The sequence below is a fragment of the Cyanistes caeruleus genome, chromosome 4 (genome assembly GCF_971803275.1).
Source record: "Cyanistes caeruleus chromosome 4, bCyaCae1.hap1.1, whole genome shotgun sequence".
Classification (NCBI taxonomy): domain Eukaryota; kingdom Metazoa; phylum Chordata; class Aves; order Passeriformes; family Paridae; genus Cyanistes; species Cyanistes caeruleus.
In genome coordinates, this window is record NC_141704.1 from 82,275,615 (window position 1) to 82,288,760 (window position 13,146).

The following is a 13,146-nucleotide window of genomic DNA, read 5'->3' on the forward strand; positions in this document are numbered from 1 at the left end:
TCACTGAAATCAACCCAGTCTCCTCCTGGAGCATAAATTGACTGTGCAAAAGTCAAGTCAACAGGAATTGGATAGATAAATCCTAAAATGCCTGGACTTTTAAGGACAGGTGGTCATGCTTTTTTCCCTGTTACATAATAGAGTCAAACTACTCTTGGAGGTCTTGGGAGTAAGGCCCTGTTTGGGTTGAAATTACTGAGGCTTCTATTTCTAGAGTTCTGAAACTCTTCCCTATTGAAACTACCATCTCTCCTGTTCTCATTTATGGCCTGATGTGCAGAAGCACAAAGTGTTGCCATGAAAGACACAGGTTTTCCAAAAGCTGTAATGGTCTAAGATGTACCATAATTTCTTCTGAAATTTTGCTTTTTCTGCTGAAAACTTCTTCCTTGTCTCAAAATATTTTGTTTTCTCCAGGGAACACTCTCATAAACCTGTGATAAAATGCAGTCTATTTCCTAGTTATGGTGATGTCCAAAAGTAACAGTGGTTGAAAGGGTGAGACAAAACCTGTAGTCCACCAAAAATTTAGGCTGTCACTGGTTCCTCAGAGGCAGTGAAGTCAGATGTTAATGAACATTTCCAAAGGTCACTAAGGCACTGCAGCAATGTTCTGAAGGTGAAGACTGAAGACTATTTCTTTTTAAATGTCTTAATTTTTTAATATGTATTTTAAAACCTGGATGTATGTCTGTACTTTTTGTCTTCAATTGTGCATTATTCCCACTTCAACAGAGGCATAAATCTGCATGTGCAGACACACAGCTTTCATTATTTAATGTATCATCTGAAATACTATATGATTTTGATAGGCAACACATTGATTTGTACTGGGTTTTTTCCTCTGCTGTGATACAAGAAAACTTTATTATCTACAGCCATCAGTTCCATTACAATAGGGCCTTGAAGAACGATTAGATTTTTAATTTTAATAGGGTAAGCTACTTGCAAATCAGTTCTTGAATTTTCAGTATTGTGTTGGATATGACTTGACAAGAGGAATTAATTGTCTTGAGTCATGGAATGCCTTTACAAAGCAATGGGATTTTTAACTTTTAGGGACTCTGTTGACATTGGTGAGGTCACACTCTCACTGCACATGTAGAATAGAAATTCTACAAATTCTATTGCATTTAGCAAATACAGCTAAATAGAATAGCACCAAATAGAAGTGAAACAGAAGGAAACAGAGGGAGGACAAAATCTGAGCACTCAGAAACATCAAATTACTTTGCCTTGCCCATTCACAGATTATTTCTGACCCCACTGCAGTCTGTGGGAATTTTTGCCAATTATTTTCAATAGGAGGAGAATCTGGGTTGGATTGAGGTTTCCTGCTTCTGCCCACAGCAAGAGATGCATTCCAGACCACTCTCAGGAAGGGAAAACAAAAGTGCAGATTCCCAGTAACTGTGGCAACAGGAGGGAGGGTTTTCTCTGCTATCATGTAATTTTGAATTCAGTAGCTGTTCTGTGACATGACGTGTTTCTCCCCTCTGTCAAATTAATGCTTTCTTCCCGTGTGGAAGGCGCGTCAGGGAAAGAGCACAGAACAAAACCATCAACACAAACAGCCCCCAGAAGCCTTTTCACATTTCCCACCTCACATCTGTCACAATGGCAAACCCGTGTTTGCAAACAACGTGGAAAAGCTGCCTTGAATGTGGTATTTCCTCAAAAGACAGGGAATTAACTCAGCCTGCTCCGGGAATGTCTCTCAATTCAAGTGAGCCACAGGTGGTGATGAGCTCCCTCAGAAAAATGCCAAGACCTCTGCTATGGAAGGAAGAGCTAAAGACTGAACAGGTTGTCCAACTCTGGTTGCATTCGTCTCCCTTTTTTTACCCTTTCCTTCACTGAGGACCTCTCTGCTGTATCCTTGGACTTGATAACTTCATTAAGGGCTGCAAACACCCACTGAGGCTTTGGACAAGGTTTGGGAGCCTCAGGAAAGCAGCAGCAGATGCAAAATATGACCAATGATGCCCCAAGGACTGCCACAGGCAGTCAAACCCAAAAGGGGATGCAGGTAAGTTTTTCTTCCCTTCCACCTTGTGTCCTCTGTTTTACAGGAGGCAGTGCCCATGCTGACAAGTGGGCAGCACTCTCTACAAAGTCAAAAGACAGCAAAAACTGCCTCTGTAGCTGCCAAGGACAGAGAAGAGACTGGAAACATATGTTCTTTGTGTTTGGGATGATTCAGTTTAGGTAGACTACCTGGGTCAGAGCCCAGATGGTGTAAACTGCTGAGTCTCAGAACTTACATTAGCTGAGTCTCAAGATTAATAAGTATTTTTTTTTTTTATTTGAACTTCTGAACTATTCTGATACTCTTTATTAAAAAAAACCCAAAAGACCAGACATCAAGCCACCAAACAACCTCCAAGAGAAAACCAAAGAAGCCAAAACTGGTGTGACTTCTTTAAAGCATCGGTGTGAATCACTGTCAGAGGTCAGGCAGGAGCACAGGTCCTCTGGGCATCAGCACAACTCCACTGATGCAAAGGCCACACCTGCAGTTTACTGAGCTAACACAGCAGCTAAAGGAGGTCTGAACTTCCCTGTGAGCTTCAGTGACTTGTCACTTGAAATTCTCAGGGCTGATACCTTAAAAGTCAATGTTAATTAGTCACTGAGAAAAGTGTGCTTGAAAGGGCTGTAACAGCCAGCCCTGGAGTTCAGGATGCTGTGCTAGAAACAGAGAGTGATGAGCTTTGATGGGCATGTGAATAAAAGACACTGAAGGTGCATAGGAGGCAACTGAGCTCAACACAAGGAAACAAGGAAGACACTGGAGTCTGGGTGATGTGAGCTTGGACTGGGAGTAGGTGGGATTCAAACGCCTTGGGAACACTCAAGCCAAAGGGATTCATGAGGGAATTTACAACTGTGCCATCTCTCCTTTACCTATTTTGTAGATGGCTTTTGGAAGAGAAATAATACCGTCTTTCTCCTTCAATTTAACCCCACTGGTGATTGACTGCTGGCAGGAATGCCAAAACATTCAACCCAGGAGATAACCAGAAATAAACCTCACTCAAAACAAAATGCCCTGCCCTGTCACTTACTCAAGGTACCTTTTCTGTGGTATGATCTTAAGCTGAAACCAGCACTTCTCAGTTTTTCTGAGTCAGATGTGAGAGGACTAATTTTGATAAACCATGTCTTACAAAACTCACCTTATCAAATTGACCAGGAAGAACTGAAAGCAAGCTGGAGATGCTTTTAGTTCTTAAAATCATCACCCATGAAAGGAGCTTGTTAGCTCAAATATGGATTGGCCACACTCAACAGTGCATGTAGTGAATCTTCATTGATTTATTTGTGTATAGTATGCCACAGAGCAGCAGATTTTGGCTAATAATGATTAATAAATTAATTTCTGAGTGGTTGCTGAAGTTAAATTGTGGAAGTAAACTATATGAACTATGAAAACACCGGCATAAAAGTCAAAATAGCCTGATTTGGGAAAAGTCTGAGTGAGTCACCACAGTGATTCCTTCAAGTCCAGATACCTAAGTATTGTGGGTATAACCTGATATTAATGATCCAATTTTTTTCTAAAAGAACTTTATTGTTTTGGCAGCAATTGTGGTTACTAATTTCCTAAAGGTCATGAACATCTATAAAAAAACTTGCTGAAGAAAAAGGCACAACTTTCCTGTGTCAAATCTTCCTATTGCTGCTGGAATATATGTTTGTGATGGGATCATCCCATAGATTTTGATTGTTTGGTAAAAAAGGTGACATCTAGGGATATGTTCTGTGTCTTTTCTTCCAAAGTCAAACAAAGAAAATACACATTCCCAGGATGAGAGCCAGGAGTTGAGCCCCTGTCCATTGGCTGTGTAAAGGTTCCATGTCTAACATTTCCCAAGTCACAACCAGCAGTGATAATTTCTAAGTGTCTCTGAAGTGTTGCACAGCCTGTGGTGGTACAAGAGAAGGTGGCAGAAGATTCAGTGGAGGTAAGGAAATATTGGGAAGCTCTGCTTTCTTCAAGCCCCTCCTTCTTGAGGATTTCTAATAGGAGATTGTTGGTGAGTTTTCGCTTTGTACAAACAGCTTGTCAACTCCAAAAACGAAGATTAAGAAACAACACCCTTAGAATAAATGTCTGAGAGCTTAATCCAGCCTGGCAAAAGCAAACACAGATCCACTGGTTTCAGTGGAGCTGCAGATGGCCCTCTTAAGGTACGACAGGGCTGATTTGGCCCTCCTCCCACACTCCAGCACTGCTTTACCAAAGAAACCTTTGCTTTCAAAGGAACCAGCCATGTGCAGAGAGCCTGCACCACTGAGCTACAATTAAACACATTAATAGAATTGTATTTTAAAAAAAATTCTCAGTAGTGGACTTTACCAGCAAGTATTGACCTTTTATCTGTTTAATATCAGGCCCATATCACAGACTAAACACTGATCTGCAGAATATCAGTTATTGTATTGTATTTTTTGCTCCCATTGGTTCCTTACAAGCATTAAATTGGAATCATGTATAAGCATAGTGCATGTCTCAGGAAGAACTTGCTCTTCCTTAGAAGCCTCCTCAGCACTACAGCAGATGGGCACAGGTTTTATTGCTGAAAGCACAGAGAAAGACAGAGGAGAGAGGGAAAAAGAAAGTGAGAGCAGAAAGTTGCTTACTGTTTCGAGGCTTCTCCTCATCCATGCCTTCATCTTCATTTTCTGGATCAATGTCTTCTGCTTGAGTTATCCAATCTAAGTATCCCTTCAGGTCCTCCTCTAGCTGTTGCTTTTCCCGTAGCTTCTGGAAATCCCCTCGAGCTTTAGCCTTTTCTCTTTCTTTGGAAAACTCCCTAGCAAGAGGGAGGGAGGGACAGGACATGGGTGGAAAGGAGGAAGAGATGGAAGAAAAACAATGGGTTAGATTGATTTCCACTAGAAAGTCTCATCAGTCTGTGTGGCACACCCAGCTGTCTCTATTCTCTCAAGACAAAGACATGTATGGAGCATCCTTGCTGCACACACACATGTAAAACAGCTGGAGTGTCCACATTTCCATCAATAATTAGGAAAATATACCTTTTTCTTTCCTTCTCAGCCTCTGACTGACAATTCAAATAAAACACACATGTAACATTTGTGTACAATTTTATGTATGATACCAGACATTTTCTAACATTCTGTAAGCACTTGATATTCTCCAACAGTTATCTCCAAATGTCTGTATGAATAATGGTAATTGAAGAACTGTTTGACAATAATCTGACATCTGGAGAGTGAGATGGTAACTCTAATTTCTAGCCAGGTTTCAGTCTTTTTTTTTATATTGTAATCACAACTAAATTGGGCTAATTTAAGTATAATTAATGGTACTCACAATCCTGTACACATTTAATTATGGACCACTTCACCCACAGTACTGGAAAATGTAGTTAAAAACTCAGACCTCAGAGTTTTACTGAAGGTTTTCAGCATTCAAGGCTGCTATCTGACATGAAATATGTTCTTCAAATCCCACATAGGGTGGGCAAATACGATAAATTAACAGGGTAAAACATTTGATGATAGTTTTATTAAAGAATGCTGTTGGGAATATAGACTTAGGGCATAAGAACAAGAATTTCCTGTTGCTTAGTTAAAATCCTGGGTTCTTGGCTTTGATTTCTTTCTGGCTGTGGTGCTGTTTTCTCTCCTCTTTCAGAGACACCTATACAACAATATTTTTTTCCAAGAAATGCTGACCTCCCTTATTTGGAGACTCACGTGGTTCTAAACCGGGTTTTAACGCCTGTATTTTAAAAAGGAAGCTTAATGATTGTGAAAACTGCTAGACCAAGAGTACTTAAGCATTAAGTGATATCTGCTGAAGCAGATCACTACACAAGACACAGCAGATAACACAGGCCACTCTTTCCAGAAAAGAGAGGTGGAGCCATTCTACCCAGTGCATTATCCATACTGTTGCTGAAGATTGTCAAAAATTAATGGATTTAACAAAACACTGTTCCACTTGGCATTTGTCTTAGGTTTTCTCCTGCAAAAATGAATAGATCTACCACTGATTTTAGTGGCATAATATTAGGATAATGAAAATCCTAGCCAAAATGCCAATTTTTTGAGTGCCACGTGACTGAGATGGAGGTGGGTTTCGAACAGTGATGGTGAGGTTCTTTCCTCCTGTCTGGTCCAAAACCTGCTGAAAGACTTCCAGGGACTCCACAGATTTTGGATGAGGCTTTCAGAATTATGAGCTGTGCATGAAATCAGCACTGCAGCAGGATGAAAGCAGGATGATCTCTTAATTTCTAGCCAAAATATGATACTGGATGTCAGTGTCATCTGCACCCCTGTCACGCTGCTGAGGGTTCAGGTCCTCACAAGGGAGTGTGATAATAAAGGTGGAAGTGAGGAAGAGAACCACTGGATTTTCTGGACTGAAGTTAGTTCACAGTCAGCTCTGGGTCCAAACTCAGCCTCAAGGCATGAAAAAAAATGAAAAATTGATTTTTCTTATACTGGGAGTGATATTTTACTATTTGCAATGTAAAAAAACCCAAATAACCCAAACAATAATAATAAAAACTGTACAAACATTGTTAGGAAAAAATCCATCAATGGTGGTTATATTTTCTGCTTCAGTAACAGCTTTCCCCTGGGCCAGCTACAGTGTCATATCCAAGTTAATGAATTAACTCTCAAAAAAATAATCACTGAATGAATCTACATATTTTTAAGCCTGTTTGTTAAATCAAATTCCAATATTTCAATTTTTAACTGGTGAAGTATTATTTTAGAATCTAAAACAAATGGGTCCAATTTTGAATTGGGCAGAACCTAGAGTTTTCTAGCACAATGCAAAACACTGTGACTGCCTTGTGTAAATAACCTGTAATTCTGTGTCTCCTCATACAACACACAACACTCCACGGATGACTCTCCAAAGAAGACAACTGGTTTAAAATGTCTTAATTTCTATGCTCTACTAACATCAAACCAGTTGAGAGGAGGTGGCTCAGGAAGCTGCTGCTGAATTCAAAGCAGCTCCCACGTGGAATGGCAGCGTGTGCTCGGGCAAATGTCGTTCACAATCAAGAGTTGCTATCGGTGGTCACTCCCCACCCCATGGGAAGGGAGATGGTGGCATCAGCACCGGGTGTATTGCAGGCAGGTTCACACCTCACTGCTAACCCCAGCACAGCTGGCAATAAATGGTCACTGTTTGCAGCTCCAGAAGGGAGGGCAAGGACCAAAAAAAAGCTTTTGGAAGTGCCACGTTGAGTCTTGAGGCTGTCTGCTCAAAAAACGGCTGTGCTATCATGGCAGGTCAACAAGGGCTTGAAAAACCAGCAAGCAATCTCTCTTCAGTGAAGCCAAAACATAAGTATGTTTTGTGGTATAAGAGCTGGTGAATCAGATTGTTTTACCACAATTCGGTTTGTTTCACTTTGGTTTACTTCTCCCAGAAAATTATAGAGATGTCTGCTGATGGGAATGCCAAAGAGCAGAGTGTTGTGGAGAGATGTTTTCTCTGTGTGAGGTCAGTGGGTCAAGATCATGAACACCCAGCTCTGCACCATGTGCTGTTTCAGGAGAAAATGTCTCTTTCCCATCCCAATGATGGAATTTGGGTTTTTCCTGTTGATATGATTTCTCACATTTAGAGGTGAGATGGAAAGTGAGCAAAACAGCAGAATTCTAATGGTTCAAAACTTGCTTACTACTCAAAGTGGAGCACAAGGCTCCGAATCTCATCCACCCAGAGAAGAACACCAAGGAATGGGAAGGGCTGGAAGGAGGGGACAGAAGACTAGGAAAAATACCTGAAAGGTCACAAAAACTGCTCAAGGAGGAGCTACAACCATAGCCAGCCTCCTGTTCACTCTGACCTCTTTCTTGGCAGTAAAAGCATCAAAAGCAGCCAACTGTGTTTTGCAGGATCCTCTCAAAGCAGAAGAAACATCAGTTCTGCTGCCCTCCATCAGGCAGCTGCTTGTTTGGCCTGTGTCCTGGGATTTGGATGGAAATGTGACTCTATAATTTTAGGTGTACATGTCTGAAGGTTGAACCCACTCTGCCTTTTTTTTTCCTCATTAATTAACTGGAACAGATAACACAGATGTGAACATCTCTGATCTCTAGCGACTTCTTATTGCTGCTCAGACCAATGATGTGGAGCTGTTTTGCCTGGGTTTGGGGAGATCTGCTGTGTGATCTGCTGAGTGGATATCCCTTTGGAGTACATGGATTTTATATTGTGCTCAGCCAAGTCGGGAAGAGATTACAGCTCTACATATAAATACTCTGACATGCTATTTAGCCTAGCATGTGATTAGTAAATTCACCAGGACCATGAATGGATGACATACCTGAGGAAAAACAAATTACAAAAGAGCTCTTTCAGTGGAGCAGAATTCAGCATTTCATTTTGCAGGTGCAATCAAGGTGTCTTTGTGAGTACAATTAATTACACTTATGTATTCAGAAGTGATTAAATTCCCCCCCAAGCTAATCTGTCATTTGTGAAGCCTACACAACATGCCTGCTGAAGCTCCTGAAATAGATAAATGGGAAAAAAGCCTGAGATGCCCAGAATGGATGTTCAAAGATAACCAGGAATGCTGCTCTGTATCTAGAACAGACAGGTGGATCATCAGCATAGATCAGACTAATAGCAATAGCAAGTCTCCAAAAAAAAAACCAGCTGAATCTGCAAAGTGAAGACACTTTGTAAGTCAGCAGAATTTGGAACTGCTTTAGAAAGTTAATTGTTTAAGAACTGCTTATTTAGACCAAAGAAAATTTGGAACATTTCTCCCATAATTTCTGTGTTTTTTCATGGATGCAAATTCTTAAGTTTCTTTTTTACTTTTCTCCAGTTGGGGACATTTTTGCAGAAACAGTGCAGCTGTCATAACACAGTGAAGACAGCCAGGAAGAGTGACTCACAGCTTAAACAAGGTGAACTTCATCTTTAATTTCAGTTCCCTTTACAGAGCGTTTCCATCTCCTACCACTGACTCTGCTGGTCTAGCTGCAGTATGGCAGGAGGTGGAAGATTTAGGCCCCAAAACACTTTCTTGAGTTGAAAATGAAGGAGAGAGGGAATCCAATTGTTAATTATGCACTGGTACAAATCCAAGTGCAGGCAAATTGAATCAGCAGTGCCTCAATACTGTGCACTCCTCATGGCTGGGCTCACAGGCACTTTTTTATCCAGATGCCATGTAATCTTTAACAACGTTTCTATATGGTCCTTGGGCACAACTCTGACAGAACAGATCCCTTTCCCTGCTGGCTGATCATCATCCCCAACTAGTGCTGACACCCTTACCTGCTGGGCAGAGCCTCCACCTGCAGGAACGAGTAGTGTGTGCCTCAAACCTGTGCCAGAGCATCACTCTCCAGATATGCAAACTCAGACTATTGCCCAACACTTCATTACCTGGGATTTTCTCCACGCTTCCATTACTGCATGGAAACCCTTCTCCTTGCAGCAGCTGTCACAGTGGCTTGTCTCCTTCAATGGAGTCATGAAGATAGAAATAATACCTCCTGCAGACCTTTTATTACCTGTCTCTTTGCCAGATGGCCAAAGGTGGATCTTTTTCCCTGGTCCCACGGCTTCCCTTCCTATCTTGTTGGCCCAAGTACTGAGGACATCATTTCTATGAGGCATGGAGTCCCCTCTCCTGCTCAGAGATCATTTTCCCTCTCTTTTGACCAAAAGACAAAGGAATTCAGAGCTGCCTACTCAGGCAACGGGTCCAGGCCCCAATCAAACTCATTTAGAGCTCATCAAGGGAGGCAGGATGGTAGAAACAAAACGAGGATGCATAAAGTCCTCATACCATATTTATCCGTGTACACAGAATGGCTGTAGCCCCCAGTCATGCCCAAATTTGGAACTAGAAGCCTAATTCTAGAAGATTTTTATTTTTTTTTTAAATCTTGCAAGGAATGTTTGCTGGCTTGATTCCTTTAATTATGTGGCTCCCCAGGGGCAGTGAAGTTTTTAACTGCTGGGGACAATATCCATTGTTTTTAATCAAAGCTACTAAAATGATGCTTTGCAGCGAGGGTTATACTGCAGAACCAAAATACAGCTAAATGTCCGGATGTTTAAACACTAAAAGGACTTCTTCTGCCTCTGTGTTCACCCTTGGAAAAGGTCAAAGGGAAATGATCTTTTCTCCCTGCATCATGCCAGATTTGTACAGTAGAGAGGATGGGCTTGCTGAAGAAGAAAAGTGCCCAGGACTCTCTCCAGGGAGAACAGTCTCCTGGTAGGCTGTGCTTTAGATAATACTAAACAATGTGAAAATTTCTCCTGTGAGAAGACATAATTTGGCAGGAATCTCATCCTATAGATGAGAAGGGATTTGTCTCATGCTCTCATTCCTCCTACAGTCCTACTGACTCTTCCAGAAATTTTACTATAATCCCCTTCTGTGGTGCAGGGACTGCTTTGTCCACTGCTAGAGGAATGTATTACAGACAAAAATAATTGTCTTACAGTCCTTTGATTTAGTCCAAAGGCTCCTTCTGTGGCACTGGGACTGCTGTATTTTGCTACTGGCACAGCAAAAACCTAGGCCTTCTCTTAAGGCTCTTGAGATCAACCCACCACTGAGTGCTGTTTTGGTAACCAGAGAGTAGGAATAGAAATACAGATTTTTAAAAATAAACAATAATAAAACATTTTCCTGGTACTGCTTACCCGCTAAGTACACCGAGAACCAAGTTAAGTACAAAAAATGACCCTATGATGATTAGTGTAACAAAATAGATCCAGGGCCAGTCCCTTCCTATGGCATCATTGACCTGGAAGAGTGGAATGATAATTAGTGAGACAAGCTCAGATTCTGAGCACTGCAAGGCTCCAGCCAAAGAGATCCCAAGTCACCAGCAGTAATATTCTTCAATAGCCAGTTTTCTGGAAATTTATGACAGGTTGACATAAATAATTTTGAAGGCCCTGAGGTTGAATTTCTCTGTCAGGGAATAACACCGCTTGTGTTACCTGCATTGTTATTTGCAATATTTGAACATTTTGTCAAAGCATTTCAGAGCTGTTGTGGAGCTTCCTTGGATTCAGATTTTTAATCCCTCTGAAAGTATCCTGGTGACAGGGAAGAACCCTTATTATGGAGTCTTGCCCTGTAGCATTGGAAAAAGGACACCAAAACTGTCAGCTTACCCGCTCAACACACCAAGAACCAGATTTAGAACGAAAAAGGATCCAAAGATGACCAGACTGACAAAATACACCCATGGTAACTCATAGCCCATAGCGTCCTGCATCTGGAAAGATGAAGGAAAGTTAGAAGACAGAGAGGGAAAGCAGAAATGATTAGGCAAAGGAACAGATGGAAAGGTTTGTAAACAGAGCCTGTGGTTGGTTTACACATAATCATACCAAGTGTTTCTGTGTGACCACTCCTCTGATTGTTTTTTGGTGTATTTCCTCACAGTCAGCGACTGATAGAGCCTAAGATATAATGATGTGCCCTACTGGCACTTCCTTGGGTGCTCAAAACTGAGGACTTGCTTTCTGGAACTTACTTACAGCACCACAAAGGGTGTTGTAAGTCACCCCATGAATTCTAAACTCTTCTGCTCACACATATGAGCAGATCCTCTGCTGCCAGGGCAGATATCGCTGGTTTCTGGTAGGCATTGCCACAGTGTCAGACCACATTTACTTCCCAGGTCCCACAGGCACCTCAGAGAGGAGCAGGTGGGAGCTGGGGGAAAATACTGATCTTTCCCTGCCTGTGCTCTGGGACTCTTCACAGCTTACCACAGTGAGGGGCTGCCCTCACTTTGTTCTTTTGAGGAAGGTTTTTTCCAGGCCCACCATGATCTGACCTGGTCAAGTGTTTTCTAAAGCTTCCTCACAAACTTCCCTCTCTTGTTCTGAAGGATGATTCACTCACCAAAACACAATTCCTACACAACAGAATACTAAGGGAATCTGCGACTGTAAACAGAATGACATGGATTTCACACTACTACAAGCATCTGCATATGATGCAGGAAGACTTATCTTAGCACCAGAATCTGTATTAAATGAGGTCCAGTTCTAGCCCATAAGAAAGTCTTGTATATATTCTAAAAGCATCTAGTACATAAACTCTATTTCAACTGGAAGGCTCTTTCAAAGTTCAAAATTTTGGAAAGTTGCTGGATACCTTAATAAAATCTCACTTTCATAACGGTATCAAAAATATCAGAGTCCTTTCTTTACTCTTCATAAACATTTATCTTTGGATCCAGATTTAGCATCATTAATGAAACAGATGGTGGTTAACATTTTCAGGACCACTAAATCGATTTATGGACATAAATTGCAAGTACCAAAAGGTATAAAGGAGTCTACATTCCTTTGTATTCCACTCTTTTGAAAATTTTGTCTTCTCTTTCCAGGAAAATGCTCTTTCCTTTGCAACTTACACCTTTGTTGGAATCACAGAAGAAATATCCTTCCATACACGGGCAATGAGACACTCTTTAGGGGAGGTACCTTCACTCAAGATTCACAACAAGTCAGAAAAGGAATTTCAGACCTTCAGTAAAGACAAGGCAGGAGAGTAACACTAATATAATCAGTTCTTTGGGGATGGAAGTCCATTATCCATTTTTCTTCCAAAGCAGAGTCACTAAAGCTCTTGTCTGGCAATGGTCCACAGTCAATGGACCGATCCAGAACTCCATCTCAGGGCTCCTTCAGCTGTGACTGAACTGAGGTAGACTCATTAAAAAATAAGCTCCAAATCTGCCTCTGTGAAAACAGATCATCAGCTCCTTCCCCACAGGACAAGTGGTGGTGGGCAGGAGAGTACCTGAGCTGCTAACTTTCCCTAAGCATAATAAAGTTCTTCCCTTTTTTTATAGTTTAGCAGAATTTTTCAGTTAGTTTATAAATCATTCTAATTATTCTTTATGCTTGCAAGACACATTTCATCCCATGTGACCCAAAAGTAACAGCCCTGGTGTCTACTGCACATCAGGGCTTTAATGAGAACAAAGCATCATTGAGTATAAAGATGGAAGCAAAAATTCACCTGAGATCCCAGCTGGGAAACCAGGAAGGCAAAATGCAAATGCCCAAGTAGGAATTAAGTAAAGAAATGAGATTTAACACCCTCTCTCCCCTACAAAGAACACCAATATCTATAT

At 41.3% G+C, this 13,146-nt stretch overlaps 1 protein-coding gene across 6 annotated transcripts in view; it reads right to left on the minus strand.

Annotated features, from left to right (window-relative positions):
* CACNA1C (calcium voltage-gated channel subunit alpha1 C) overlaps window positions 1–13,146 on the minus strand; it is a 461,478-nt gene that overhangs the window by 127,499 nt on the left and 320,833 nt on the right. For 5 of the 6 annotated variants that reach the window (XM_086886085.1, XM_086886086.1, XM_086886088.1 and 2 more), the window contains 2 exons: window positions 11,165–11,268; window positions 4,648–4,820 (listed from right to left, as the gene is read on the minus strand). In XM_086886085.1, the coding sequence (XP_086742211.1) occupies window positions 4,648–4,820; window positions 11,165–11,268 (277 nt within the window). Of the gene's footprint in view, window positions 1–4,647; window positions 4,821–10,684; window positions 10,789–11,164; window positions 11,269–13,146 lie in introns of all 6 variants that reach the window. The other variant, XM_086886089.1, reaches the window with a different exon arrangement.